Source organism: Myotis brandtii, unplaced genomic scaffold (assembly GCF_000412655.1).
Source record: "Myotis brandtii unplaced genomic scaffold, ASM41265v1 scaffold280, whole genome shotgun sequence".
In the NCBI taxonomy this organism is placed as follows: Eukaryota; Metazoa; Chordata; class Mammalia; order Chiroptera; family Vespertilionidae; genus Myotis; species Myotis brandtii.
This window is the reverse complement of record NW_005360677.1, coordinates 1,532,619-1,559,434: the sequence shown is the minus strand read 5'-3', so window position 1 is coordinate 1,559,434 and position 26,816 is coordinate 1,532,619. Positions and strand designations below refer to the sequence as shown.

Sequence of the window (26,816 nt, the reverse complement as noted above, 5' to 3'; positions counted from 1 at the left end):
TTTTAATAAACAGATGTTCTCAATATTATTATAGTTGCAGGTATTCTTTTTATGGATTTTTACACTTTGTTTAAGGAATCTAAAGGACAATCTCCATCTTGGGGTGGGGGTGGGTGGGCACAAATGCAGCTGGGTTACAGGTGAGTCACAGAGGCAAGTACTGTCATGCCTAAGGAGGCACTGTCCGGTCGCAGGCAGCCCTGACCAGCCAGCACAAGCAACCAGCTAGCTGGCTGGCAGGTGTGTTCTGGTTATAGAATTGGATATATTGTGTATTAGAGCTGGATACCATTAAAAATTCTAATCATAGACTGTAATTAACTTTCCTCGCTCTGATGGCCCGCTCACTAAACAACCTTCTGATTATAATTTGGCTTCCCATGTATGTTGCCTACAGGGAGACAATGTACTGTTCAGGCTGACGTGAGGATCCAATTCACTAAATAGTTATATGCCGTAATGTAAATTAATAAATTCGTATGCTGGTTTTATCACATGCCTCATCTGAGCTCTGTAGGCGTGAGTCAGCATCCCTGAGTCTAATCAACACGGACACTGAGAATATCAAGCTTCTGAGCTGAAAAACGAAGAACTAGACTCACCACCAGAACGAAATCACCAAGGCAACACTGCCCTGGGGGCCTCTCGACCTGATGGAGAAGGTCTTCCTACACGTCATGTGATAAGAACAGAGATTAAAATGAACTTTTGACGTTATAAAGAGCTGCATATTCAAAACCGTGGCTTGCTTCCATTCAGGTAAAGGTGAAGAATAGGAGACAATCATAAGACTCATATTGAATATTTATTGGCTTATGAGCACACACCAGATGCTGCACAAATCCTAGGCAGAAGGATAAGATTTACAGACATGTTTGAAAAAAGAAAAAAAAGTGGGGGAGGTGCAGATGGAACACGCTAAGGCAGAATGGAACAAGCGGAGCCTGACTGATGAAGCCTGGCTCCTCCGTGGTACTCATGGGCCAGGGTGCAAAATAGAAGACAAAAAAAGAAAGAAAGAAACACGAGGTACCAGAGCACAAGCAGGAATGTGCCAAGGCAGTGAGATTATCCAGGCCAGGGGAGTGATTTAGGACTTGTAGGGTGAGGGCAAGATCTTTGAAGTAAGTTCAAAGGCGAAGTGGAGGTGAGCGCATAGGACAGATGGGGATAATTTAGCAATAGTGCTATTAGATCATCACTTTATTCAGAGTGTCTGGGTGAGCAGTACCTGTAGTGACACAGATGCCCTTCTGGGATCCCAGTGACACTGAATAATAAAAAGGATCTCATCAGAACTGTTGTATCTGGGAATTTGGGGCCCAGTGATGAGTAGTGACAACCTACTTTATATTCAGACCAAAAACTTAAAAACAAAAAGCGGGGAGGCCAAAGATGACCTATACTGATGACCATGCAGGATTTGTTTTTCAAAGAAAAATATGTTCAAGGAGTGAGAGAAATTAAAGGAAGTTCATTCTGTATCATCTTTGAGACCAATCGCATTGTTTCCCACAGCAGCTGCCTCGGGGCCCCCACCAGAGCAAGGTCACAAGCTTGGCTAGATTGAATGAGGTTAGAGAACCATCTCAGACACCCTTTTGTTCTAAAAATGAGGTAGAGACATGCCACCAGTAAGGGGTGATCCTAAGAGTGACCCAAGGAAAGGTATACAAAGGGTTCAGAGAAACAACAGGACAAAAATATGGCAAGTGACAGAAGCCCTTCTCTCAGGTGTGCCACCATAATGTAGGACCTTCAGGGAGGGGCAGTGGAGAGGGGCTGGCCTCTGTCCTCTCCAAAGCCAGAGGGCTCTGGCACATGTGAAGGAACAATCTCCCTTTAATATGGCTTCAGCATGCGCACCTACGTGGGGGATATGTAAGTGCAGACAAAGCGGGCTCCTCATCTAGTAGAGGTGGTCTCGCACATGCTCCATGATGGTCTTCAGCCCCAGCCAGGTCTCCTCTGCAGTGGGAATGATCTGGTCGGCTGGCAGGAGGAAGCCATAGTGCCCAGTATCTCTTAACTCAAAAGTGAATGCATACTTGATGCCATTATCATACGCCCAGTCAACGCTGCTCCCACTAGCTTGATCTGCAGATCAGAAGAGAAAACACCTTTGAAGCGCAGTTTCTTTCAGGGTTAAGTGAGAAGGGGCCGGGAGTTCTGCCTGCCTGTGGTTCTTTAGGGACCCAGAGTTCTTTCTGCAAACCATTAGGCCTAGGACACAGACATTGGCCTGATCCATATGTCTCAGGCTGTCTACACCATGAGGGTCTTCACTAGTCTCAAATGAAGAGATTTTAAATCCTCATCCCCCGCTTGTCACTAATTCCATAGACTCCTTCAGGTCATGCAAAACCAATCTCTACCGAGACCGAGTATGGTAGACAACCTCCAAGACAGCCCCAATGATCCTTGTCCCCCAATAGTCACATCCTTATATCAGTGATGGTGAACCTATGACACACGTGTCAGAGGTGACACGCGAACTCATTTTTTTGGTTGATTTTCCTTTGTTAAATGGCATTTAAATATATAAAATAAATATCAAAAATATAAATCTTTGTTTTACTATGGTTGCAAATATCAAAAAAATTTCTATATGTGCCACAGCACAGAGTTAAGTTAGGGTTTTTCAAAATGCTGACACGCCAAGCTCAAAAGGTTCGCCATCACTGCCTTATATAGTGCCCCCTACACTGATTAGGGCTTACCTGACCTGTGTAACTAACAAAAGACTACAGAAATGAAGGTGTGGGACCATCGAGGCTAGGCCATAAAAGCTACTGTGGCTTTCACCTCACTCTCTCTTGGACCACTTGCTCTGAGGAAAGCCAGCTGTCATGCTGTAAGGACACACAAGCTGCCCTAAAAAGAGGTTCATGTGGTGAAGAACTGAGGCCTCCCGATAATCAGGCACCTGAGGGAGCCATGGAGGAAGCAGACCCTCCAGCCTAGTCCAGCCTTTAGATGACAGTAGCCTTGGAAGACATCTTGACCACAACCTCATGAGAGACCTCGAGCCAGACCCACCTAGTTACGCCACTCTTGAGTTCCTGACCCACAGAAACAGTTTAAAAAAATAAATGTGTCTTGCTCTAAGCTGCTAAGTTTTGGGATAACTTTTTACATAGCAAGAGATATCTGATACCCAGGGAGAAAGCACGGCCCTTGGAACATCCCTCTGCCAAAAGCAAGAGACCCGTTTTCCTGCTTCTTCTCAAACTCCACCAGAGCAAAAATCGGGTAAGAGTACAAAAGTGTAGACGGCATTGAATAAACTAAGTATGCCAATAGCAGTGATCGCTTACTGCACATCCACCAGGAGCCAGGCATTATACTGGAAAGTTTATGTTTATGATCTCATTCAACCTTTAAAACCCCAGTGAGAGTCGGTATTATTGTCCTTGTTTTTCAGATGTGGAAACCCAGGCTTAGAATGGGTAATGTATCCAGGGAAATACAGATGGAAAATGGCAAGGGCAGAATTTAAACCCAAGTCCATCTAGTGATCGAGCCTATGCTTTCTTCAACCTACTTCTAGTCCATGTGGTATGTTACATGTCAGGTAAATAAATACATGGGTCCTTTCGTTTTTCCATTGTTCCTGAGGGTTGTTTTCATGATGCCATTTGTGATTGTTCTAGAGATGCTGGTTCCACTGAGTACCTGCTCCCTGACAGGATGGGACATGCTCTCCTACACCCTCTGAAATCCTTGTGCGGTTTCCATAGCCTTTCTCCATCCTGAGAAAATGCCAAATAAAAAGACAGGCCGTGGCCCCAGAGGTGTCTAGAGGTTACATACACAGCAAGCTCAACTGTTTCAGAGCATTCAAAATTCAGGAAGGAGGCAAGAAGGCCTCTGCTGAGCAAAGTGATCGAGTTCATGAACTTCACTTTATTTGGGTCCCTTTTCAAAGTCTATCTACTCTTTTTTTTTCCTTTAAACACAAATGGGATCATACTATTGACACTGTCCCGTACACTGTATTTCTTAACTAACATTTGAAGGTTATTTCCTATTAGCACCTATAGGCCCACCTCATTCGCTCCAGGACTGTTTCACTGATGAATGCACCGAATGTGCTTTTTCCCCAGCACTCGACTGATGGCCAGGTAGATGCTTAGCAGTCTTTTGTGGGTTACCAGTCTTCTGTGACGATAAACAATGCCATAATGGCCATCCTTACTACCCACAATCTAATGAGCCAAACCAGCCCAGAGAACTTGTTTCCAAGCCCTTAGTAGATCAAAATCAGTAAGAGGAAAGGAAAGGGTTGCTGGAGGCAGTTGGCCTGAAAGCAGTACAGTCTGACCAGAGGAAGGAGACATGAAAACTCTAAAAAGCAGACACAGAATTAAAGAGGCAAAACAGGCCGGGCCGTTTAACAGAGGGATTAACTAGTCCAAAAGGGCACAGTAGGCCTTCAGGATATAACAATTGATATTCAGGAGGCCACTGAGTCATAAAGAAAGGAGCTTAGCCCTGGCTGGTGTGGCTCTGTTGGTTTTAGCATCGTCCTAGACACCAAAAGGTTTGATTCTGGGTTAGGGCGCATACCCAGGTTGTGGCTTCAATTTCTGGTTGGGGTGCATGTGGGAGGCAGCCAATTCATGTTACTCTCTCTTTCTCTCCCTTCCATCCTCTCTCTAAGATCAATTAAAAAATAAATAAAGAAAGAAAGAAAGAAAAGAAAAAGAAAGGAGCTTAAATCTCTTCTACATGATCTTTTTTAAAAGGCAAGAAAATGTGAATTCCATTTTAGAATGATTTTCATCTAAAATGGTAAGCCCAAGAAAAAGTCCAGCTCTCAAAGGGCAAACGTCAACCATTTGTATAGCATATTCCATAACCCATGGAGTTCAAGTGTTATTATACAAAAATTGATTACATTTTTGAAAAGCAAGGAGGGCAGACAAAGCCCATAATGAATACAGAAGATGGGCTCTTGAAAGAGGTAGGAAATAATATGTCTCCTGGACAACACTCAAAGGAGCCTTCCTCCTCTTCTGTTGGAGGCATCTGATGAGTATCTCGTGATTTTGGCCCAGCTAAGCTGGGGAGAAGAATGCGTTTGATGTGAGAGGACAAGGCCATTCTTTAACCTGGTTATTTGACCCAGAAGTCAGGATCCTGATGACCCACAAACAACTTTTGAAAGGTCCTCCTCAGAGAGTTCCTACCCAGTTTGTTTAGCTCTCTTTGGTCCAGGACTCGATTCTGACTAATTAATCAGGGGATGGAGAAACTCCCCGATGTGTTTATTCTCCGAGGAGTTCCCATTTAACAACACTAATAATAATAAAGCATGAATAATTAATGAATTGTTGCTGCAATTAGCAACACAAACACCAACATCATGCTAACTGCCTTATGCAGCACTGTGACTTATGAAACACAGATGAGGGCTGAGATCAGAGGACCTTGGAGGTGAGATGAAGAATCTTCCCATAGCTCTAGCTGGTTTGGCTCAGTGGATAGAGCGTCAACCTGCAGACTGAAGGGTCCCGGATTTGATTCAGTCAAGGGCACATGCCTGGGTTGCGGGCTCAATCCCCAGTAAGGGGCTTGCAGGAGGCAGCCAATCAATAATTCTCTCTCATCATTGATGTTTCTATCTCTCTCCCTCTTCCTTCCTCTCTGAAATCAATAAAAAAATAATAATAAATAAATAAGAATCTTCCCAGAAGAGGAAGACTGAAGGGAACAGCTAGTGGAAAATAAAGCAGGTAGAATGGGAGAGTGGGTTACAGTACGGAAGAGGAAACAAATCCAGTATCAACAAGTCTTCAGGGGCTCTGAGGGTGGATCAACTGTTGGAAACTACAGAGGAGGCATTAGCGGGGAAAAGAAGGACACTAACTTAAAAGGGGTCAGAGCTGAGCTCCCCACATTTGTATGTTTATTTCCCATTTATAGCTGGTGTCTTGGAGAATGATCGTTTTCTTCAATCTTTTTAATTTAGAAATCAGACTCACAAAACATAGGGACTGGAAGCAATAGAGGAATAGAGTGAATTGTTCAGATGAAACACTCCAGTGAGAAACCAAAACAAAGGTATTTCCTCAAAATGAGGTTGAGGTTGTAGGTGTGGAGCCTCAAGACCATCTTCAGATTTGGGGTCTTGGTGTGTGTTTTTTTCCTCTTTTTCTGGCTTGATGCTAACCACTGTTGGGAGGACAGCCTAACCCAGTTCCCACCCTGCCATGTTCCAACACGTGTACATTTCTGATAGCAAGGAGAAGGAGTCTCATCCACCGACTACCACCACCGGAGTCTGCCCATTCAGATGTGGGTTTCCATTGAAAATGGAATGATAGGGAGGAAAAAAAGAAAATGGAATGCTGGGCTTGATGAATTTTTGATAAACCATGTCAGGATCTGTAATGGAAGATAAGGAATGCAGACCACACCACCCCGGCAGGCAAGTCATCATGGGCACATGATAAATGGCATGAGATAGTAGGGATGATGTTGATGAAGATGACTGCCAGCAACAGCTATTACCACACAGGTTTGACATAACTTTAGTCTATTAAAAACACAATCAGATTACGGTGGAGGAAGTCTAACTTGCTGCTCTTCTCCTGCTCCATCTCAAGTTTCCTCTCAAAGCCTGTTTTAAATAAAGAATAAATACTTACAGACAGTGGTAGCGGTAGAACCCACGCGGTACTGAGTGCCAGACAGGGAAGCCAGAGCTTTAGCCGCACGCCTCGCCACCTCGTCCTAGGAAGGGGAGTCAGCGGAATGAGAAAGAGTGGATCCCGCAGTCTGACATTCCTCAGCTGTTCTGCACTGTAATGGTCTGGAAGATTCTCAGTTGCTCCCCCAATTTTCCCTTCTGGTCTCCTCTTCTTTCCCAATCAACTCAAGATAAGGCTGATTACAAAATGAGGGGAATTCCATCTCCCATCACACCCCAGTTCTTTACTACTAGTTTGGGGGAGGGGGTAAAGAAGGAGGTGAAAAAAGACGCATATGCATTCTGAAAGCATGTGTATTATACCCTCCAGCTCTCCAAAGACCTGGAGGGCTGCTCACCAGCCCATTGGGAATCTAGTTACAGGCACCACCATCTTCACCTACCCTAAGGGAAGGGAATGTCAAGTTCATGAACATGAGGTGAGGCCAAGTATGTTCAAGAGAAAACCTTCTAAGAGTTGGGTATTCCAGAGTGAAGGTAGCGGTGGGGCTGCCATATATACACTGAGTGGCCAGATTATTATGGCCACCCCATCAGTACTTCATTGACACTTCCAAAAATACTGAATATTGAAAACTTCCTAAGCAAATACTCTCAAGGTTTTATTATTATTATTAGTATTATTATTTGCATAACTAATTCACTTCATTGTACTGATGGGGTGGTCATAATAATCTGGCCACTCAGTGTAGATGTGTCCTATGCAAAGTGCCTACTTGAGACCAGAATCTGCCCACACCAAGCCAGGAGCCCTGTGCCTGCTGGGAGGTTTATGGGCCAGCTATGGCCTGGGCAGAGGGGCATGTGGAAGCCGACCAGCACAGGGGGAGAGGCCTGCAGTCACTCTGCAGATGCCAACCCAGCTCCATCAGTCCACCCTCCGTGCCTGTTCACATCCTAGGGTGAGTCACTGCATGAGACACAGAGCACCCCTACGCTGTGGCCTACACCCTACTAAAACTCCACCTTAACTGGAGTGAGGAGCACCTCCCCTTCGCCCAACACAATGCCACCCCAGCTCTTGGCAAGCAGTGGGTCTGCCATAAGTTTTGGTCAGAACAATAAGTGAGAAGGAAAGACAAGGATCAGGTGTGGTTCTTGGAAGTCACAGCAAACACAGAAATAAGGGCACCACCTGCTTCCTATCCCCAGTAGGTCTGATGGGCAGGGAAAGAAGCCTGGCCCCTTAAAGAAATAAGCCCAGGCTCCCAGACTTTCCCTATAAAGCTGTAGAGCAACCACCTTGGCAGCAGCTGAAGGTAAAGCAGGCCTGGGGCTGGGCGGAAGGCAGCCCATTACTCACCAGCTCATCAGCATCCGGGGCCTCCTTGGCTGTGTACGCATACGGATACATCAGCAGCTGCGAGTAGCTGTGCAGGTCGATGAAGCATTTGAAATCCCCGTGCTTTTGAATGAAATCTACCACCGATTTCACCTCTACTTCTGAATTGGCATGGGGTCCATGGTACACTTCGGAGCAAGGATTGCCACTGGCTCCCCCTCCTGTTGGGGGCAGCCCAAGCAGAAACATTAACCCATAGGCCAAAAAGACAGAAATGAAGGATCCACAATCCAAAGGATGGATGGAAGGTATTGGCAATGGACAGGTCACTGTTAGATGCTGCTAGCCCATGGTGTGTGTATACTGAGGTGCAGGAGTGGAATGTCGGGGTGTTAGGTCTGCCACAGCTGAGAAAGAAAACTGGCAGAGCTCCTTTAAAAGGGTAGTTGACCTTGTGTTGTATCATTAACAATTGTCATGAATAATTAATATCACACTTGACAATGAGATGTAATTAATAAGTATTCTAGATAATTAATATGAATACCAATTAATAATGAAAATGACTCCATTTATTCTGGTGTCAACTTGTTCTCTTGGTTCAGATCTTAATGGCAGAGCACTGCCAAAATAATCTATTGTTGTGGCTAAAATCTCTTGATTATTTGTCAGGTGTTGGAAATACTGTCTTCAATATTACTTCACAATATAGTTCCCTGAGGTATCCGGTGTGTAAAACCACTCCAGCTGTGGGATAGCTGACCTAATTTTTTATCGGCTCCTTTCCCAGTCACATTATTTTCCCCCCACTGGTTGGTGTGGTATTTCTAGGCAAGTAAAAGAACTATATTAAGAACAAAACATCTGTGGAACAGTGAAAGAGAACTATTTGGATTTGGAATTGTAAGGTGAGTTTAGATCCTAACTCAACCATAAACTCTTAAGATTGTCCACTATCTCATTTCGGATAATAAAATTCACTCACTAGGTCGGAAGAATTGTAAATAAAATAATTTTGGGGAAAGTACGTGACACACAGTTGGCAAGATTGTGAGAGTGATTTTAAACAGGAGGAACTTACAACCCAAGTGTCCTAATTCTTATTCTCTTTCCATCCCATATGTATATATCTAAGGATAGACCACAAGATCTTGTCTGTTACAGAAACATGCTTGCCCTGGTCAGTGTGGCTCAGCTGGTTGGAGCGTCATCCCGCACACCAAAAGGTGGCGGGTTCAATTCAGGTCAGGGCACATCCCAGGTTTCTGGTTCAATCCCTGGTCAGACCCATATGGGAGGCAACCGATCAATGTTTCTCTGTCTCTCTAAAATCAGTAATACTAATTTTTAAAAAAAACAACATATCCTCAGGTGAGGATTAAAAAACAAAGCAAAACCAAAAATAAAAGTGCTAATTGCTCTCTTTTGAGTTGCCTCCAGGACCCCTCCACCCACCCAGTAACTCGCCCAGGACAAGCTGGGGCAGCCAGGGTATGAGGAAGAGGCATGGTTGTGTATATCTCAGACTGTGATGGTTTTGAAATATTAGTGTTCTCTCAGGAGGACAGAAATTGCTAAGTTGTTGCCTTTCAAAATCACACACAAAAAAAATTTCTTTTTAAACACAACCAAAAAATGAGACATAGAGGGGAGGGCGTAAGGGATTCGCCCGTCTCTCAGTGAATCAGCAATGGAGCCAGCCTGGAACCCGGCCCCCGCTCTGCCAGCTTGGAGCCCTGTGGACCAGGCTACCCAGGGGTAGCAGGATTTGAACACCAGCTCCCCAACCTACCGGCAAAGCTAGCGTTCCAATTTCTATTTGGATCAACACCAATACAGGGGCTTCCAGGATGTAGGGACCGTGTCTTCCTCCAAAGTCGGTTCTGAAAAATCCACCAAGGAAGGAACAAACATCCAGAGATAAGCCAGAGCACAAGAAAGGTGAAGGTTTTCTTTGGGGACCACAGATGGAAATGGGCACCATGGGTGGGGTGAGCTGCTTACAGTTCTCTCTGGAGAATCATCAGGGCTCCTGTCCTCTCACCCCAAAAAGAGGAGGCTGAGCCCTTCTGGTTCTGAGAGAAAGACTCCCCCAAAATGCCCTCGTGAGAATTTTATAATGCAAGAACCAGGCTGACAGCACCTGAACCCACTGAATAATTTTTGGCTGCGGTAAAACTGGGACAAATGAACATTCTGCACCTGAATGATCACTAATATGATAGGAAGTGCACAACTATTGCATTCTTGCTGAAAAACTTAATCTGAATCCAACCAAGCCTCTAGATCTGACTACCAGAAAACAGGGAATGCGGAAATAAGAGAACAAATTAAATGGCACACAAGAAGCCATCAGGCAGATTCAGAATGTGAAACATTCCACCGGACAATTTACTTGGTTTCTCTAAAAATTAATGATATTTTTTAAAAGATAAGTATGTGTGTGTTGCAGGGGTGGGAAGGTGGGGAGTAGTGCTACTTGTTAAGGAATTAAAAAGTCTGCAGAGCCATAGGTATAGGCCCTTGGCCAGTGTGGCTCAGTTGGCTGGGCATCATCCCATGCACCAAAAGGTTGCCAGTTCAATTCCCGATTCCTGCAGGGCCGCAGGCTCCATCCCCAGTAGGGGGCAGGAAGGTGAGGGACAAGAAGCAGCAGGTCGATGTCGTTCTCACTTTGATGTATCTCTCTCTCTCTCTCTCTCTCTCCCTCTCCCTCTCTCTAAAATTCAATTTTAAAAATCTTTTTTTATAATGCAAGATTAGCCCTAGCTGGTTTGGCTCAGTGGATAGAGCGTCAGCCTACGCACTGAAGGGTCCTGGGTTCGGTTCCCGGTCAAGGGCACATGCCTGGTTTGTGGGCTCAAGCCCCAGTAGGGAGCATGCAGGAGGCAGCCAATCAATGATCCTCTCTCATCATTAATGTTTCTATCTCTCTTTCCTCTCCCTTCCTCTTTGAAATCAATAAAAAAATATATTTTTTAAAATGCAGGATCAAATCTCATTTAGATCCTAATTGCAACAAATTGGCTTAAATAATTTCCATTACTTTTTTGTTGTTGTTGTTAATCCTCACCCAAGGATATTTTTCCATTGATTTTTAGGGAAAGCAGAAGAGAGAGGGAAAGACAGAGAGAAATATTGAGGTGAAAGAAACACATTGATTGGTTGCCTCCTGCATGAGCCCTGACGAGAGCCTGGGCCGCGGAGGAGTCTGCAACCGAGGTAGGAGCCCTTGACCGGAATCGAACCGGGGACCTTTTGGTCCGCAGGCCGATGCTCTATCCACTGAGCCAAACCGGCTAGGGCTCCATTACTTTTTAAAAGGTGATAGTGGCAGGTGTGCTTTCTTGGTTTTAACTACATTAGCTAGAGACGTGTACTAAAGAAGTTTTGGGTGAAATAACCTGATGTCTAGGATTTGCTTTAAAATACATCAGGAAAAAAATGTGTGGGAGGGAAAGAAATGAAAGAGATTGGTAAGGTGTTGATAATTGTTCAAGATCTATGTAGGAAGTTCATTAGACTGTTCTCTCTAAGAAAAAAATATTCCCTGGTGAGTCTCAGCTCAGAGAATGACTAGAAAATGAGACCCCAAGGGAGCTTATAACATGCACATGGTGGAAATTTTCTCCAAGGTCATACAACTATTTAGTGGCAAAGCAAGGAATTCAGCAAACAAGTCCTAACTCCAAGCAGCCCACTTGGTATTACTCACTTCAGTGTGCGTGTGTACATATCCATCAGGATTGGCCACAGGCAACAAGAAAATATCCATTTTCTTCAAGATGGAGGTGATGGCTGGATCCTTCCCGTAATCAGAGACAATCTAAGCAGGGATAATAAATGTGTCAGCGAGGCCCTTGAAGGCTGGATTGTTAGGTCTGAGCCTGTGTATCTTCCCCAGATGCCCATCCACCCTCCGCAGCCTCCCTGTCACCATCGAAGACACGGCTCTCAGAGCACTTGAAAGCCTGCGGGAGCCTGGCTGCATGATGACACCACCTGCAGGGTCCTGGGCTGCCTGGTTTATCCTCTCTTTCCAGGGGGTGGGACAGGGGAGCAGAGAGCCACACATCATGACAGTTATTAGGAATCTGAGCCCCCCTGCTAGGGGTAGGGAAGATGGATCCTCCCCACCCACACGCCCCCTCCTCTCAGTGCTGGCTCAAAGAGGGCTTCCCAGTGGGACATGGAGACAGCGTGAGGTCCCTGAGGGCCTGGGGGGCTGGCAAAGGGCTAAAGGCAAAGCTCATCTGAGTGTTGCTGCTGGCAAGGCCCTGCTCCCTTTCTGCAGGGCTGACCATGGGTCAGTGTTTCAGGGCCACCTCTGCAGCTCATTAGCTTGCCCTCTGCCACGAATGCACTCTTTAGCCACAGAGTCTTGACCAAGGGGCTCTGCCCTTTTGCTTCTCTGAAATGAAAAGGCCCCCCGGCCTACTGTGCCTTCCCACCTTATCCCCTGGGCCCAGCTTCATGGGAGGCTGCAGGGGCACCCGGGCCACCAGAATTCTCGCCTAATACCAGGGGACATGACCTTCCTCGCAGTCCACATGGCCGTGGCCTGTGAGATCCACTCCCGGGAATGAATGCCTGCGTTCAGCCAAATGGCCGGCCGCTGACTGCCTTTTCCAGTGCTGAACTGTGGAAGGAAAAAGAGACCAGAAAATGACCCTCCTGACCCCGTTCTCAGCCCACCTCGCCTCTCTCCAGCTCGCTCCTAGTCACTGAATCAATTTAAGACAATTCAGAGACCAAATGTTCCTGAGGTCACCATTTATTTATCAGTTTATCAGTGACTGGGGAACTTAATTGGCTGGCTGGCTGGCGGGCCCAGCCGCAGCTCCAGGGTTGGAGGCAAATGGGGAAGGGAAACAATTGCTATTGTGAACTAATGCCGGTATGATTAGAGATAATATTGTGTCTCCTGAAAAACCTCAAATGGTATCCCAACAGAGAGAGACAAGAGTGCCTGAACCAGCCCGTTCTGGTTGATGCAATAAATGAATTCAGTTTTAAAAAAGAGGAAGAGGGGGTTCACTCTAGCTCTCTGTAAATGGCACTAAATGAATTCTGGGTCTTGCCTTTTCATGCCCCCTCCCCTACCTGACAGAGCTCGGTGCTAATGAAGCCAGGGTCTCCATCAGATGGGCAAATATTCTAAATTTGTGAAGGTTATTTTAGCAAACAGCTCGGCGGCAGGTCTCCTCCTCTGGTAATTTACCCATTGCTATAAGCTGGGTTCTTCGGGGCTGATATGTAGCTAGAGGTTGACAAGTTCTTAGCATCCTCAGTCGTTCACATCTCCAAATTCTTTTTTATTCATTCGGCTGGATTATTTATGTAATTTATGTTACTGCCATAAATTATCTACCTCCTCTGCCAAAATAGACCTGAATCTGTTGGAAATACCTAGAAATTAGGCTTTGTGTCAGCCAAGGATCAGAGGCTGGGCTTAAAATTACATCAGCCCTAAAATTAGCTTCCTAGATTGCTTTTCAAATAAGCACTCCTAGAAGCAGGATGGAATTTGTAGAACTATCCCAATTTGTCTTGCTGTTTACAGAAGGTGGGACTGAAGGAAGAAGACTGTGTGTAGTGAGAGCTTTCTAGAATACTAACCTCCTCCAGCCCCACGCCCACACCACAACCTCTGCCCGCCCCAAGACATCCCCTTAATCTTGCCTTTTAGTCGAAACCTGGAATGAGAATGCGCACGTAGGAGACTGCCTGTCTGACCAAATTTGAACCCTGATAGATGTCTTCTAACCTCACCCTCCTCCCTAAAGTCAAGGAGGTCCTAAGAAGCTGCCCCCAGCAGAGGCCTGATCGTTGGGTCCTGGGCACAAGGAACCAGGAGCCCGTGTCTAGTTCGGCCCTTCAAAGAACATGGGCCTTACCTTCAGTACATACATTGGCCGGTCTTCAAACGAATGCCCAATCTTCACCCTGCTCGCCAAGTGAGGAAAGTCTCCAGCAATGCTGTCCATCTCCTGGTAAATCTGAAGCGTGAGAAAGTGAACGGAGAGGCATTTTAAAAATTTGTTCAGCTCTGGGTAGGTATCTGTGAACTTTATGTTGATGATCTTAACGATCTCTTCCAGCCTCCTAACCATGGGGTTGACAATACAATTGGCATGGAATGCTTATTCTTTTTTTTTTAATACAAAAAGGTTTTATTAAGTACAGTTTCATATTTAGAAGAACATTCAAAATTACAAATGTGATTGGGTCTTTAGGATACATAATTCTTAAAAAACACAAGTTATATACAGACATTAGAAATTTAGTCTCCAAAATATTCAATAAAGATGTCTGGGTGACACTTATAGAACTGACCTAGCATTTTTTTCTTCTCTTTGGCAGACAGTTTTGGATCCTTATCAATAGTTTTTAATAAACTCAATAGCTCATCCTTGGTTGTCTTCTGTGTATGGTCCGAATAATCACTTTGATCAATTCTCTCACAAAAAGTATGTCCTGTGCCTGTATTTGGATCTCTTCCCTTCTGAATGGCCATGAGCTTAACACTGACAATTTTACGTAGAGTTCCAGGAATGCTTATTCTTAAAGAACTGCCTAAAGAGTCCTTTTCTACAATTTTCTAGAAAATAGTACATTTGTATCCATCCACAAAATTATAGTCCACTAAACTAGTCCACTGCTCCAATATTGGACCATACTGGACTGGATCAACAGCGTGGCCCAGTTTAGCCCAGGTTCTTGAACTCTCCAAACTTTTTTGATCACTTTCTCCATTAGTAAAAAAAATATTAGCATGGCCCTAGCTGGTTTAGCTCAGTGAATAGAGCGTCGGCCCACGAACTGAAAGGTCCTGGGTTCGAATCCGGTCAAGGGCACATGCTTGGTTTGCGAGCTCGATCCTCAGTAGGGGGCATGCAGGAGGCAGCCAATCAATGATTCTCTCTCATCATTGATGTTTCTATCTCTCTCTCCCTCTCCTTTCCTCTCTGAAATCAATAAAAATATATTTAAGAACTATATATATTAGCATGCGCTATACATATGTAGAAATATAAGTAGAAGTGGTAATAGTTTCTTCCTGCATTCCAGTGGACAGGCACTCCGTTTGGAGGTGATTCCTCTAAAGGCTTTAAGAGAACAAGTGAAGAGCTGTCGATCGTGGCTAGGAATGAGTTAAATAGAGTTTAACTCATAGAACAAGCTGACAGAGTGGAGGGCAGAGATGAAGCCCACACATCTGCCTCAGCCGCTGAGGGTTTACAGCAAAGCAGGAGTGGGAATAGAGGGCACAGGACGTGTGGGGCAAGGAGATAGAACTTGAGAGCTGGGAATTGGCAACTGGGCCATGAAAAGGGCCTGGAAACTCTATCCACTGACCCTAGAAAGTGGAGCGAAAGCAGGATGCCTACCCTGAGCCACGAGAGGAAAGAGAGTCACCCAGGAAAAGTCAAACGGCCTCATGAGTCCAGACTGGAAAGGGAGAAACTCACCTGAGAAACAAACAAAAATAACAGCAACCCCAACACACACAAATGGCCTGAAACTAGAAACCCTGGCAGAAACAAACATGAAATCCCCACTAGCGAACTAAGACCTAAGTGGTTGTAGGAGATGAGCTCTTAAAAGCTGTTTTTATTTTTTTTAATATATATATATTTTTTTTATATATATATTTTTATTGCTTAAATTATTACAAAGAGTATTACTTGTTTCTCCTTTTTTCCCCCCGCCCTTGACAATCCCCTGGCCTCCCTTATTTTTTTAATATATTTTATTGATTTTTTACAGAGAGGAAGGGAGAGAAAGATAGAGAGTTAGAAATATCGATGAGAGAGAAACATCGACCAGCTGCCTCCTGCACATCTCCTACTGGGGATGTGCCCACAGCCCAGGTACATGCCCTTGACCAGAATCAAACCTGGGACCTTTCAGTCCGCAGGCCGACGCTCTATCCACTGAGCCAAACCGGTTTTCGGCTTAAAAGCTGTTTTTAGAAGAAAGAAAAAACAAAACTGAATCTGATCAAGCCAGGAGGAGATGATGGTACACCAATCCACAGTAAAAGGCCTCTCAGGGAACAAGAGATATCTGTAAAACAGGTAACAATGGCACCTAACTCCAGGGAACAAAAACCAAAAGCCAGCGAATGAGGAAGTGAGGCTCCCGCAGCAGGCAAGCGGGCGATGATGTTCCCAGGGTCTTGGTGACATTTGCAACCGGTTAGCTCAGCGAGGGAGTGCCCGGTGTTGCTGAAGCTAACATCATGGGCTTAATCCCTGTTTGGACCTGAGCTCTGCTTTCGCTTGTGGCCCTGGTCTGAACTCCTAACTTAGTCCAGCTGTTGTGCAGATGTATGTCATTGGTCACAAGAAGGATCAAGGGGCGATGCAGTTGGAAGTGTACACAATAAACAAAGCTACTGATAATCCTGGGAAGGAAGTGCAAACAGTTGGTCAGCCTTGAAATAATCCCTCACTAGAAGAAAAACAACTCAAAGTATACGCCCCATGACCAGCATGCCAGGAGCACCATCTTTGGATATAAAGAGCAACGTGCATTGAGGTATAGGAAGGCAAATACCAATTTAAATTGGCGTGTGATCCGAAGCTAGTAGTTTCCAGATTAAGGAAGAAGACACTGAGGCACATAAGAGAACTGTATTGTATGTGATGCAATTCCATTCTATTAGTTCCTCTTGATTCCTCGAGTTCCAATTAATCGTATTCAATTATTCTGCTCCAAGTTTTGCATGTGAAGGGTTGGCTTACCTTGAAAGTCAGTCATCTATATAAAGTGGTCTCTAACTAAACACAGCACCAAAATGCACTATGGAACAAATACATATTCTCAGTAGTCATGATAAATGAGTGGAAATACTTGGTTAACCTTGAAAGAATCACTTTATCTATTTGCCTAGAATAAGTAATATTTTAACATAGGTGAATAAAATACAAGGATTATGATGGGGTACAAGAAGATCAATTTACAAGCACTGGAAGTGATTGCCATTATTTCATTAAGGGGTTGCTTTCTTTAAGGGGTTGTTAAGAGAAGAAGGATGCATGTGGGAGAAAATGTGGTTTGTCTTTTCGCTATGCCCTTAGGTGCTGGTGAGCGTTAAACAACCCAAGAATTAGAAAGGAATCCAAGTGCACACATTTTAGCCCCACAGTGAAGGGATGCCGTGCTGAGGATGAGTACCTCCTGGAAGTGAGGAAAGGGGTCACAAAACCCAGGAGGCCGATAACCTTGATCTTAACCTGCTCTGAAACACTTACAGCTTCCAGGGAATGATAGGCCCCGTAGTTGAAGTTATTACTGCTCCGTTCTTGCTCTTGGTTGTATTGCATTTCTTCATCTTCTTTATCTAAAAGGGCCTAAAACAGAGACGGCAACACGGTGAAGTGGTCCGTTGGAGATGGAGATGCACGTTGTTTCTGCCATGTCGTGGTCCATGAGCCAGCCAAGATGGCGGCACCTTTGGCACAAAGATCAAGCACCCCAAAAGCCAAGATGTAAAGGAGGTCGGATATCTTCCATGTATCTATAAAATCTTACTCCTTGGGGCCCATTGTACATCACCCCATTCAAAACTCACTCCCTGGAAGCAATATATATGCTATTTTGTTACTCGATACTATGAATTCTCTAGACATGAGCCCGCATCTGGTATCCAGTGCCTCTGAAATACACAGCTTGGGAAACCATTCAGAAACAAAGAAATTCTTATAACCACTCATACTTTGAAGGCTCCTGGCAGATGTCTATGACATGTGAGGATGATTAATAAGCTCACAGCTGCTCTCGCCATCAGGAAACTCCCGGGCCAAATCACCAATTAGTCCATAACCTACCTCGGTGAAGGGGAGAACACGAGCCAGACACCGTCCCGCTGTTTAAATACAGGTCGTGAGACGGGTGCCTGGCTAGGGTGGTGGTGTTCCCTCTGCTGGGGGCTGTTGGTGACATGCCCCCTTTCTCAAAGGATGCTTTTTATGACTGGTCTCCAACACCCGCCCTACTCTGTTCTTCCCTCCTGACTTCAAATAAGGAAAGGGAGAGAGACTTAACACTTGTGGACATTTCTGACATACCAGGCGCTGTTCGGCATTTTACATACACTTACTCACTTTTCTCAATAAATCCTACCAAGTAGTTATCACTATTAACATTTTACCAATGAAGAAATAGGTTCAAGAGGTTAAAAACGTGTCCAAAGTCACAAAAATAGTAGTTGGCAAAATCAGGATTTGGATCCAGATCTGTCTGGTTCCCCACCCTACCATGCCCCTCCTACCACAACATGCGCCTCTAACAAGTCAGTGCTCTTTACTGCCATAAACCTCAATGTCTTCATCTGTAAAATGGAGAAAAATAAGACCAGAACTTGGAAATGTGCCTCAGGTCCACTCTGGCTGCTTTGTCTTATGCAAGACAAGTCAGGAGCCTTGGTTTACCCACCTGCAGGTCTTCAATTGTCACTGAGTAATCTAGGCCTTGGGACTTGAGGAAGAATTCGACTGGTTGCAGACTGACAGCCGGGACCAGGACATCCACAGGGTGACCCAAGGAACAGGAAGATTTCCAGAGGCTGAGCTGAAGATAACAGAGAGAAACCAGGTTAAAGGACAGTTCAGGTAAAAGGCATAATGAGTTAGCTCATTCTTCTAGAACAACTGCCAAAAGACAGGGTGATCCCTGAGGAGCTGGGTTCTGCCCAAGAAGGTAAACTTTGTCTATTTCACAACTGTATCTGGTCAGACCTGTCCAGCAGGCAATACCTGGCAGAGCCCAAGAAACAATAATAAGTCAATGGCAGATGGGAAGATGGAGCCCACGGCTGAGGCTTCCCACTTCCGAGCACCGTTATGATGTACGCCACTTCGCCCCCTTCAACGCTCGCCATCTTGGAAATGCACATTGACCAGGATAGAAACTCCACAAATGATGCCAGTGGTGCAAGTCTACTCCCACCAAAATTAGAAGATACCCAAGAGGATTAGGAAGAATCAGGTACCTTCAAGTTGTCTGATTTCACTAGCTCATTTACTTTGCTGATCTCGTCTCCATTTCTGACGTTAATCCTAAAAACTTGATCCCTGAAGAAAAAAAAGAGAGAGAGACGCAAAAGATAATGGTGAGCTTTCAGCTGGCAAATAAGCCCCAGCCTCCTATCCCAGACATAATTGCGCCGAGTGAGAGGAAATGGTCTAGCCTTTGGTTATAATGTATAGCCATTAAAAACAAGACTACGTGGCTAATATGAAAAAGTGCTTATGGTATAACTTTAAGGGAAATATTAAGTGAAAGAGCAGGACACAGAATTGTATGTATGCCATGATCACAAGTATGGAAAAAGCAGATGCATTGGAAGAAAAACAGACAACGGAAATCTAGCAAATGCTGACAGTGCTTATGTTCGGGTCGTGGAATTATGGATGACTGACTTTTTCCCCCCTTGTATCTGTTTTCTGTAATGTGGTCATATTACTTTATAATGAAAAACATATATATTTTTGCAGAAAGGAATGTTCCTGAGTTACACGCAAAGCTAACTCAAGACATAAAGAAGCAGTTCTTCACTGTCAGGGGCGAAGACTGAAACTGGCCCGACGCACGATGCAGTGTGCAGAGGATGTTTTGTTGAGTATGGTTTTGTGAACCAATGTCTCCCCAATAAATTCAATTTAAAAAAATAAAATTTAATTCAATTCCTTTTTTTTTTTTTTTTTTAAGAAAGAAACTCTGGCCCAAGGTCCATGCTGGAAAGAGCTGGAAAAGAGAACAGACCTCCCGTCCCTGAAGGGTTAGCTACTTTCCTCTTAGCAAAAGGGGGGAGACTGGGTGCTCTTTTGATCTCGTCCAGCTCCAGAACCCTATAAAAATTTGAATTAGATAAAGGCCAAGGTGCTGGGGCTGAACTTGGGATTCAATCCTCCTAAGGGGGCCCTGAGAGGGCCCAGAGGGAGCCGGCCGGCCCCGAGCCCCCCTGGGTCATTTGCCCTGCACTTTGTTTCATGTACACCATTTAGCATCCACGACAGCAGCAGGGGTAGAGGCCCCCCGAAGTCCTGTGTGTGGGTGGGAGAAGGACGAGCCTGAAAAGCTGCCTTTGTGCTCTCAGCCGGCTCAAGTAGCCAGGGGAGCCATTAGGCCGTTGCTAGGTGACGGGCCGAATGAATCTGCACTCAACGCTGTCACATGCGTCATCCCTTTGACACGAATGAATGCAGGAAGCGCTGGTGGAGAGAGCTGTGGGCTGAAGGACCTGTTGACAGAGAAAATGGTTCTGTCACAGGGAGCTAAACGTGCGGCCTCACGTGGCAGCTCGGCATCTCCTCATCAGAAAGCCAGCTCAATCCGGATGGACTCTCAGGGTGTCACTTTGTTCTGTGAGGTTCTCCAGGATCTCTGGGAGGTCTAGTCCAGCCCAGGGAGGCATGGTCCATTGCAGGTGGCAGGTCTGGAGGAAATGCCAGTGCCAAAGGCCCACTTCCTCCCAACTCATCCGGTCCCCGCAGGGTCCTGGGAGGTGGGCAGCTAATGGGGTCCCTGGGTGCTGCTGGGGCCAGAGAGGAGAAGCCCCACGGGCTGGGCAGCTCTCAGTGGGAACCCAACAGGCTTGCTAGGCATGGGCTTGCTGGGAGGATGAGGAGTCAAACCACCACTTCCCTGACACAGGCAGGCAGCCTCGCCAAAAGGGAAGGGTTTACAACAGAAGGGAAATCCTTCCTCCTGGCTGACTCCCAGGGCCCATCTGCCAAACCCAGGCTCTGTCACAACCCACCCCCAACACTCCAGGAAAAGAACGTCTTAGAAGTGGTGTTCTAGAAAGTGCCTGTGCGCTGATACTGGCAAATTAGGCGTTTGTAAAATACAGCACTGACAAGAGCAATCACAAAGCAAGGGGAGAGAAAAAGAACAGGAAGAGAGAAAGAGAGGAACATAGAAATAAGGAGCTCTCAGAACTATGGAAATCATGTTCCACATTCACCCAGAGCATTTGTTTTACTTTTTCTAAAGTGGTTACTTCAGCACAGAACTTCCATACCCCTGGAAGTCCATGACAATGGGTCACAGTGAACCTCACTGGCGCTGATGATTAAATTCGCAGCCCATGTCATCACGCCCGAAGCAGCCCAGCTACAGAGGTTAAAGACACACAGCTGTAGTATTCAGAGAGGCAGCAGGGAAGACGTGGACAAAAAAGGGGGCTCTGCAATCTAACCAAACGTAACCTCAGAGAATAATCTGATCAGCAGTTCCTAACGGGGCAAGTCCTGGTGGGTAGTCACGTCCCCGATCTCTAACAGGTTTACCTTCACCTAAAGCAAACCTTGTCCATTGTTCTCCTGCCTCCAGGTTAACACACCTTTGAATGTCTCTGCTTCAGACCCCTCAAGGGAGCACATAATCTTGTTAACTATCCTGTAATCCCTGCCTTCATGTAATCTTCCTTACCTTTCCTCCTTAATTCCAAATATATAAAAGAAACTGCAAAAACTGTCATTTTCTGGAGCAATTGAGAGCTTGCTTCCCGGCATGTCATCCGTTTGGTTCAAATAAACTCAGAACAACTTATATGAAAATTCTCTACAGGTTTGGACATTTTTTACATCGACAAAGGGCTGGTAGGGTCCTTCCCTATCTATCTCTTCTCCACTTCTCCGTCCTATACCTTCTTGGCTCCAGCCTCAATTAAATCCTAAATTCACCATGTACTTTGCCCTTCTATGCCTTTGCACATGCTGTTCCCTCTGCCTAGACCAGTGATGGCGAACCTTTTGAGCTCGGCGTGTCAGCATTTTGAAAAACCCTAACTTAACTCTGGTGCCGTGTCACATATAGAAATTTTTTGATATCTGCAACCATAGTAAAACAAAGACTTATATTTTTGATATTTATTTTATATATTTAAATGCCATTTAACAAAGAAAAATCAACCAAAAAAATGCGTTTGTGTGTCAGCTCTGACACGCGTGTCATAGGTTCACCATCACTGGCCTAGACCCTAGCCCTTTTCCTTAGTTACCTAGCAAGCTCCCACCCAGGCTTTAGGACAACTCCCATCACCCATGAGGTTTTCCCTACCTAGAGTGATTGCGGGGGGAAAGCTTGTTTAACATTATTCCCATAAACATAAGTCCATCAAAACCTGGAACGTAAGTGGGCGCCAGGTGAAGGGCAGCCTTTTTCTTGTCCTCATTGTCCTCGTCTCTATTTGGAAAATGCCCTTCCCAGTGTGTGTGGCTGGACACAACCTATGTCCACCATCTGGAAATCCATTCGAAGACCTTAAGCTCATTCTAACTATGGAAGATTGGCCTGGGAAGGGAGATATGATGGGATATGCAGGTTCACCCCTCTACTCCACACAGGTATTCTTGCAGCTCTTGCTAACTCTGGTCCATTCCGATACCCAGGGCTGTCCCACTGTTGCCTACACAATGGTTGGTGATCCCCTTGTCCCATGTTCTGGACAGTCAATAGTCCCCTGGGTGCTGAGCTTCTGTCCCTCCCCAAGTGGCCTGGTCTTTGTACCTTTCTTAGCTGCATCCCCAGCCAAGCTTAGCATCTACCATGAATACTGAGAGGCAGATGCCCAGAATTCTTAAATGCCTGCCAGCTACAGTTGATGCTGCAACTAGTTCTACAACTACTTCCTGTTCTCTGCCTGCTCCACATCTCTAGGCATCTTGGCCACCTTCCCATCCTTAAAATGACTGAAGACCAAGACAGAAGATACCAGCAGAGACAGACCAGGGAAGTCGGTGAGTTGAGTAGAAAGAACAGAGCCTAGGGTGGAGGTTTTGAGGGGGCAGGGGACCATCATCTTCATCTCCTCAGCATTGTACCCCCTCCAAGCCAAACTGTGCTCTGGCTTCCTATCCACTTGAATGCTCAGAGGCCAGCTTTATCCTTCACCTAAATGTTCCCTTTCTGGGACATGTCTATGGAAGGATTCCGCTACCTTTGCTGGGTTCTGTACTATGGGGTGAGACCACGTTTGGGGTGAGCTCGGCACTAATGATTAAAACCATCTGCAATGAGCCCAGGCACACTCTCTGTGCCCACTCCTGTGGTGAGGACTCCAGGGCCCAGCCCAGCTGTCTCAACCCAGTGCCCCTGTATTGTAAGAGAAGTCTGTATCCTGAGAAATAAAGATTTTTCAGCCACCTGGATAGCTGCAGCAGGAGCCTAACAGCTCCAGGTGTCAGTCCGCTTGACAGCAAGTTAGTTATTACATGGAACAGGAACGGCCTGAGGAAAAGTCTCCCTACCTGGCCACCTGCTGGGCCTAACGCCTCGAAGCTATTTGGCAGTAGAGACCAGGTGTGAGCAGAAGTCAACACCATAAAAATTACTCAATTTCATGTAAGTACAGTGGTTTCCCTTTTTCCGGGGTTTTGCTTTTCCTGGTTTCAGTTACCCAAGAATGCCGTCTGAAATGATTAAATGAAAACCTTCAGAAATAAACAATTCATACATTTTCAATTACACACCGTTCTGAGTACCTCACTTCATCTCTTCACATCATCTCACATCATCACAAGATGAAGGGTGAGTACAGCACAATAAAATCTTTTGAGAGGGAGAGACCACAGGCACATAACTTTTATTACAGCATATTGTAATAATTGTTCTATTGTTAGTTATTATCATTAATCTCTTACTGTGCCTGATTTATAAATTAAACTGTGTCATAAGTATGTATGTATAAGAAAAAAAACATAGTCTATATAGGGTTTGGTACTGTCCGTGGTTTCAGGCATCCACTGGGGGTCTTGGAACGCATCCCTCACAAATAAGGGGGGCCTAATGTAATTACCACAGCAAACAACCCCAAAGTCCCTTTAGCCAGATAGCATAATAGAGTGAGCAGGTAGATGTAGATAGATCAGTGAGATATAGGATTCTATCTGATTACTTTGTGTTACAGCAAAGGGTATGGTTTTTGCATTCAGAGTTCCAGCTCCCCTGCTTACCAGCTAAGTGGCCTTGGGCGAGTTTCTTAATCTTCCTGAAGCTGAGTTTTTTCATGTTTAAATTAAGGAAAATAACACCCTTGCCTGTCAGAGTTGTTGTGTAATCCAAAAGATAAGGCGCGCTAAAGCTTTTTGCAAATGGCAAAGCATTTATGCAGTAATGAGTTATTAGAATCCAATCTTCCAGCAGGGTACCATGGCATCCTTTCATCTCTCCTACCTCCCAAATGTCCTCTCCTTTGCAAACCACAGAGCATTATGTGTGGAGCATGTGTGTACACAGTGTACAGGTGTATCCCTGGTGTGTCAATCTTCAGAGCTGTGGCTAGGCAAGACCTATCAAATCTCCATGTCCCAGCTGCTAACAAGAAAGCACCAGCTCTACTAAGCCTTCACTGTTAACAGAGAGGTGAAACCAAGACACCTAAGACCTAGGCTTTCCTTTAAGCAGGACAGAAATTAGAAACAATTTCTGGTAACTCTTGTTAATTCATAATATAGCAGTAAGAAAGTAGGAGATGCCTGGAACTGACCGGACAAATAAGAACGAGGAAGAAAAATAGTTGGCAGGAGGCTAGGGAGCTGGGGAGGGCTGCAGAGACTACCTAGTCCTGATTTCACAGGTAACATTGAGCCTGAAAGACAAGTAACTTGTCCAGGATGGCATAGGGCAGAGCTGGGACTGGAGCCCAGAACTTTTTTCTCAATGCCAAACCGCCTGAAGTATCATCAGCCATTCATTTCCAAATTCATCTGTCTCCTGTATCTCTGAACTTACCAAGCAGTAATAATAAGTCCACAGGGAACTTACCCAAAAAACTTCCCTCGGCCGCAGATGCTGGGCCCTATAAGGGCCCCAAAGAACAGTATCCACTTCATGTCCCAAAGGTGTCTGTCACACCGGGGCTGAGTCAAGCTGTATTTATAAGGAGTCTGAGGCAAACTCAGTTCTCAAAAATGCTAGTGTGATTCCCAAGCAGCCTTTCAACTCTGATGATAGACAGGTGGGCCCCTACCCATGACTCTTCCATTCCTTTTGAGTGATAAAGACCAGCCTCCTGATTCACAGAATCAGGAACCTGCTCCTCGGGCTGGAAAACTCTGTGCCAAGGTACCATATTGCTCAACACTGTATTTAAATCGTGTTTTTTTAATAAATAGGAAGTCCCACGGTGCCAAATAGAATTTATAGTCATAGGAGAGGCCAGGTTGTAAACCTAGCACGGAGTTACCTCTAGAGTTTTTTTTAAAAAGTGAAGAGTTTCAAAGACATCACAAGCCAGCTCCAAGACCACAGATTTGACAACCTGTCAGAGAATCCACCAGAGCAGGTCATAACAATGACAGTTTGTGGCCTCTGCTATGAATCTGACACATAATTCTTAGGACTCCAGGAAGAAAGTAGAATTATATGAGGTAGAGGGTATAGGAAGAATGTGTTAGTCTGAACAAATTATCTGTTTTCCTTAGGGTCTGAGCTCAAGTGAAGTCTTAATAGTATTATTAAAAATAAAACTTTCTTACATTCGCTAGACTCTGAGTCTAGTGTCCTTTCCACCATGTCACAGCAGAATAAACGGAAAACACTTGTGATCTCCATGACTTCTTGGGCTCTGAGGCCATTGAGTCTGTTCTGGGAGCCCTAAATCCCACAAGCCTCCCCCATCCTAAGATCTATGCTTTCTGCACTTGCTAAGGGGAGTGGATACAACCAAGGGTCATGATTAGGACTGTTAAAAAATATTATTCTGACATTTGTTAAAACTGTAAGGAAGACTTTATTCAAAATTATTGCAATAGGGGTCATGAAATAGAAGAGAGTAATTGTGTTCAACTCCGAATACAGTAAAGACAGCAGAGGAGTCAGTGGATGGACAACTGCTAAGAGGAAACATCAAGGGTAGGGGGGATACTTGCTTAACCGACCTAACAGGATTCTTGCTAAAGGCAGGCCAAGGATTGAGACATCACAAGTGGATGATAAGGAACGTGATCAGATATCAAAGACTGGGGGATGACTTCCTTAGCAGGATTCTTTGCTAAGACTGACTTAGGGCCCAGGATAAGCCTAGTCAAAAAGAGGACTCAGAGCCCTAGCCAGTTTGGCTCAGGGGATAGAGTATTGGCCTGCATACTGAAGGGTCCTGGGTTCAATTCTGGTCAAGGGAACATACCTTTGTTGCAGGCTGCATCCCTGACCCTGGTCAGGGCACATGCAGGAGGCAACCAATCAATGTGTCTCTCTCATCATTGATGTTTCTCTCTCTCCCCCTCTCTCTCTTCCTCTCTGAAATCAATTTAAAAAAAAAAATTTTTTTTAAAGGACTCAGAGAAGCCTATCTAAGGTTTGGTCAAGGAGGGTGTTTATCAGGAGCTGTGGGTCTGGGGTGCCCATCAGAGCTCTCTTACCCTTCCCACACTGAAAGGGAGCTCCTATTCCCACCCTGGTCCATCACAAAGACTGGGACTCTCCTTCATCAAGATAAGTTTCAGCTTTGAAATTACCAGAAAGAGAACCTGAGACCTGAATCTGTGAGAAATGTGAGCTAAAGAATCAAGTACCCAGAATTCCAGGAAAGCTGGAATTCACTTCCCACCCTTTTCTTCCAGAGAAAGCCATCCACATGAAGAAAATCTAAACCCCTAATGGAAGTAAGTGTCTAAAGGGAAATTATAGGGCAACCAGAAAGGAGTGTTGTTGGCTTGGGTCCCCACCAGTTTCCATAGTGCAGCATACCAGGAATGGAAAAGCAAAGTAACAATGGAACCAGATGACACAGTACCTACCATAGTGCTTGGAACAATGTAGTTGCTTAATTAGTACTTCTTGAATACATGAACTCAAAAGTCC

The 26,816-nt window shown here is 45.2% G+C and overlaps 1 protein-coding gene across 1 annotated transcript; it reads right to left on the bottom strand.

Annotated features, from left to right (window-relative positions):
• Positions 1-786: 786 nt before the first annotated feature.
• CPA4 (carboxypeptidase A4) lies at positions 787-24,885 on the bottom strand. The gene is made up of 11 exons (XM_005868949.2): positions 24,777-24,885; positions 18,997-19,078; positions 18,441-18,575; positions 17,258-17,356; positions 13,895-13,996; positions 12,532-12,636; positions 11,713-11,823; positions 9,790-9,880; positions 8,019-8,218; positions 6,654-6,738; positions 787-2,097 (listed from the first exon to the last, which is right to left on the bottom strand). Exons 1-11 carry the CDS (start codon positions 24,842-24,844, stop codon positions 1,910-1,912), a joined length of 1,266 nt encoding a protein of 421 aa, XP_005869011.1. The 5' UTR covers positions 24,845-24,885; the 3' UTR covers positions 787-1,909.
• Between the last annotated feature and the right edge of the window lie 1,931 nt (positions 24,886-26,816).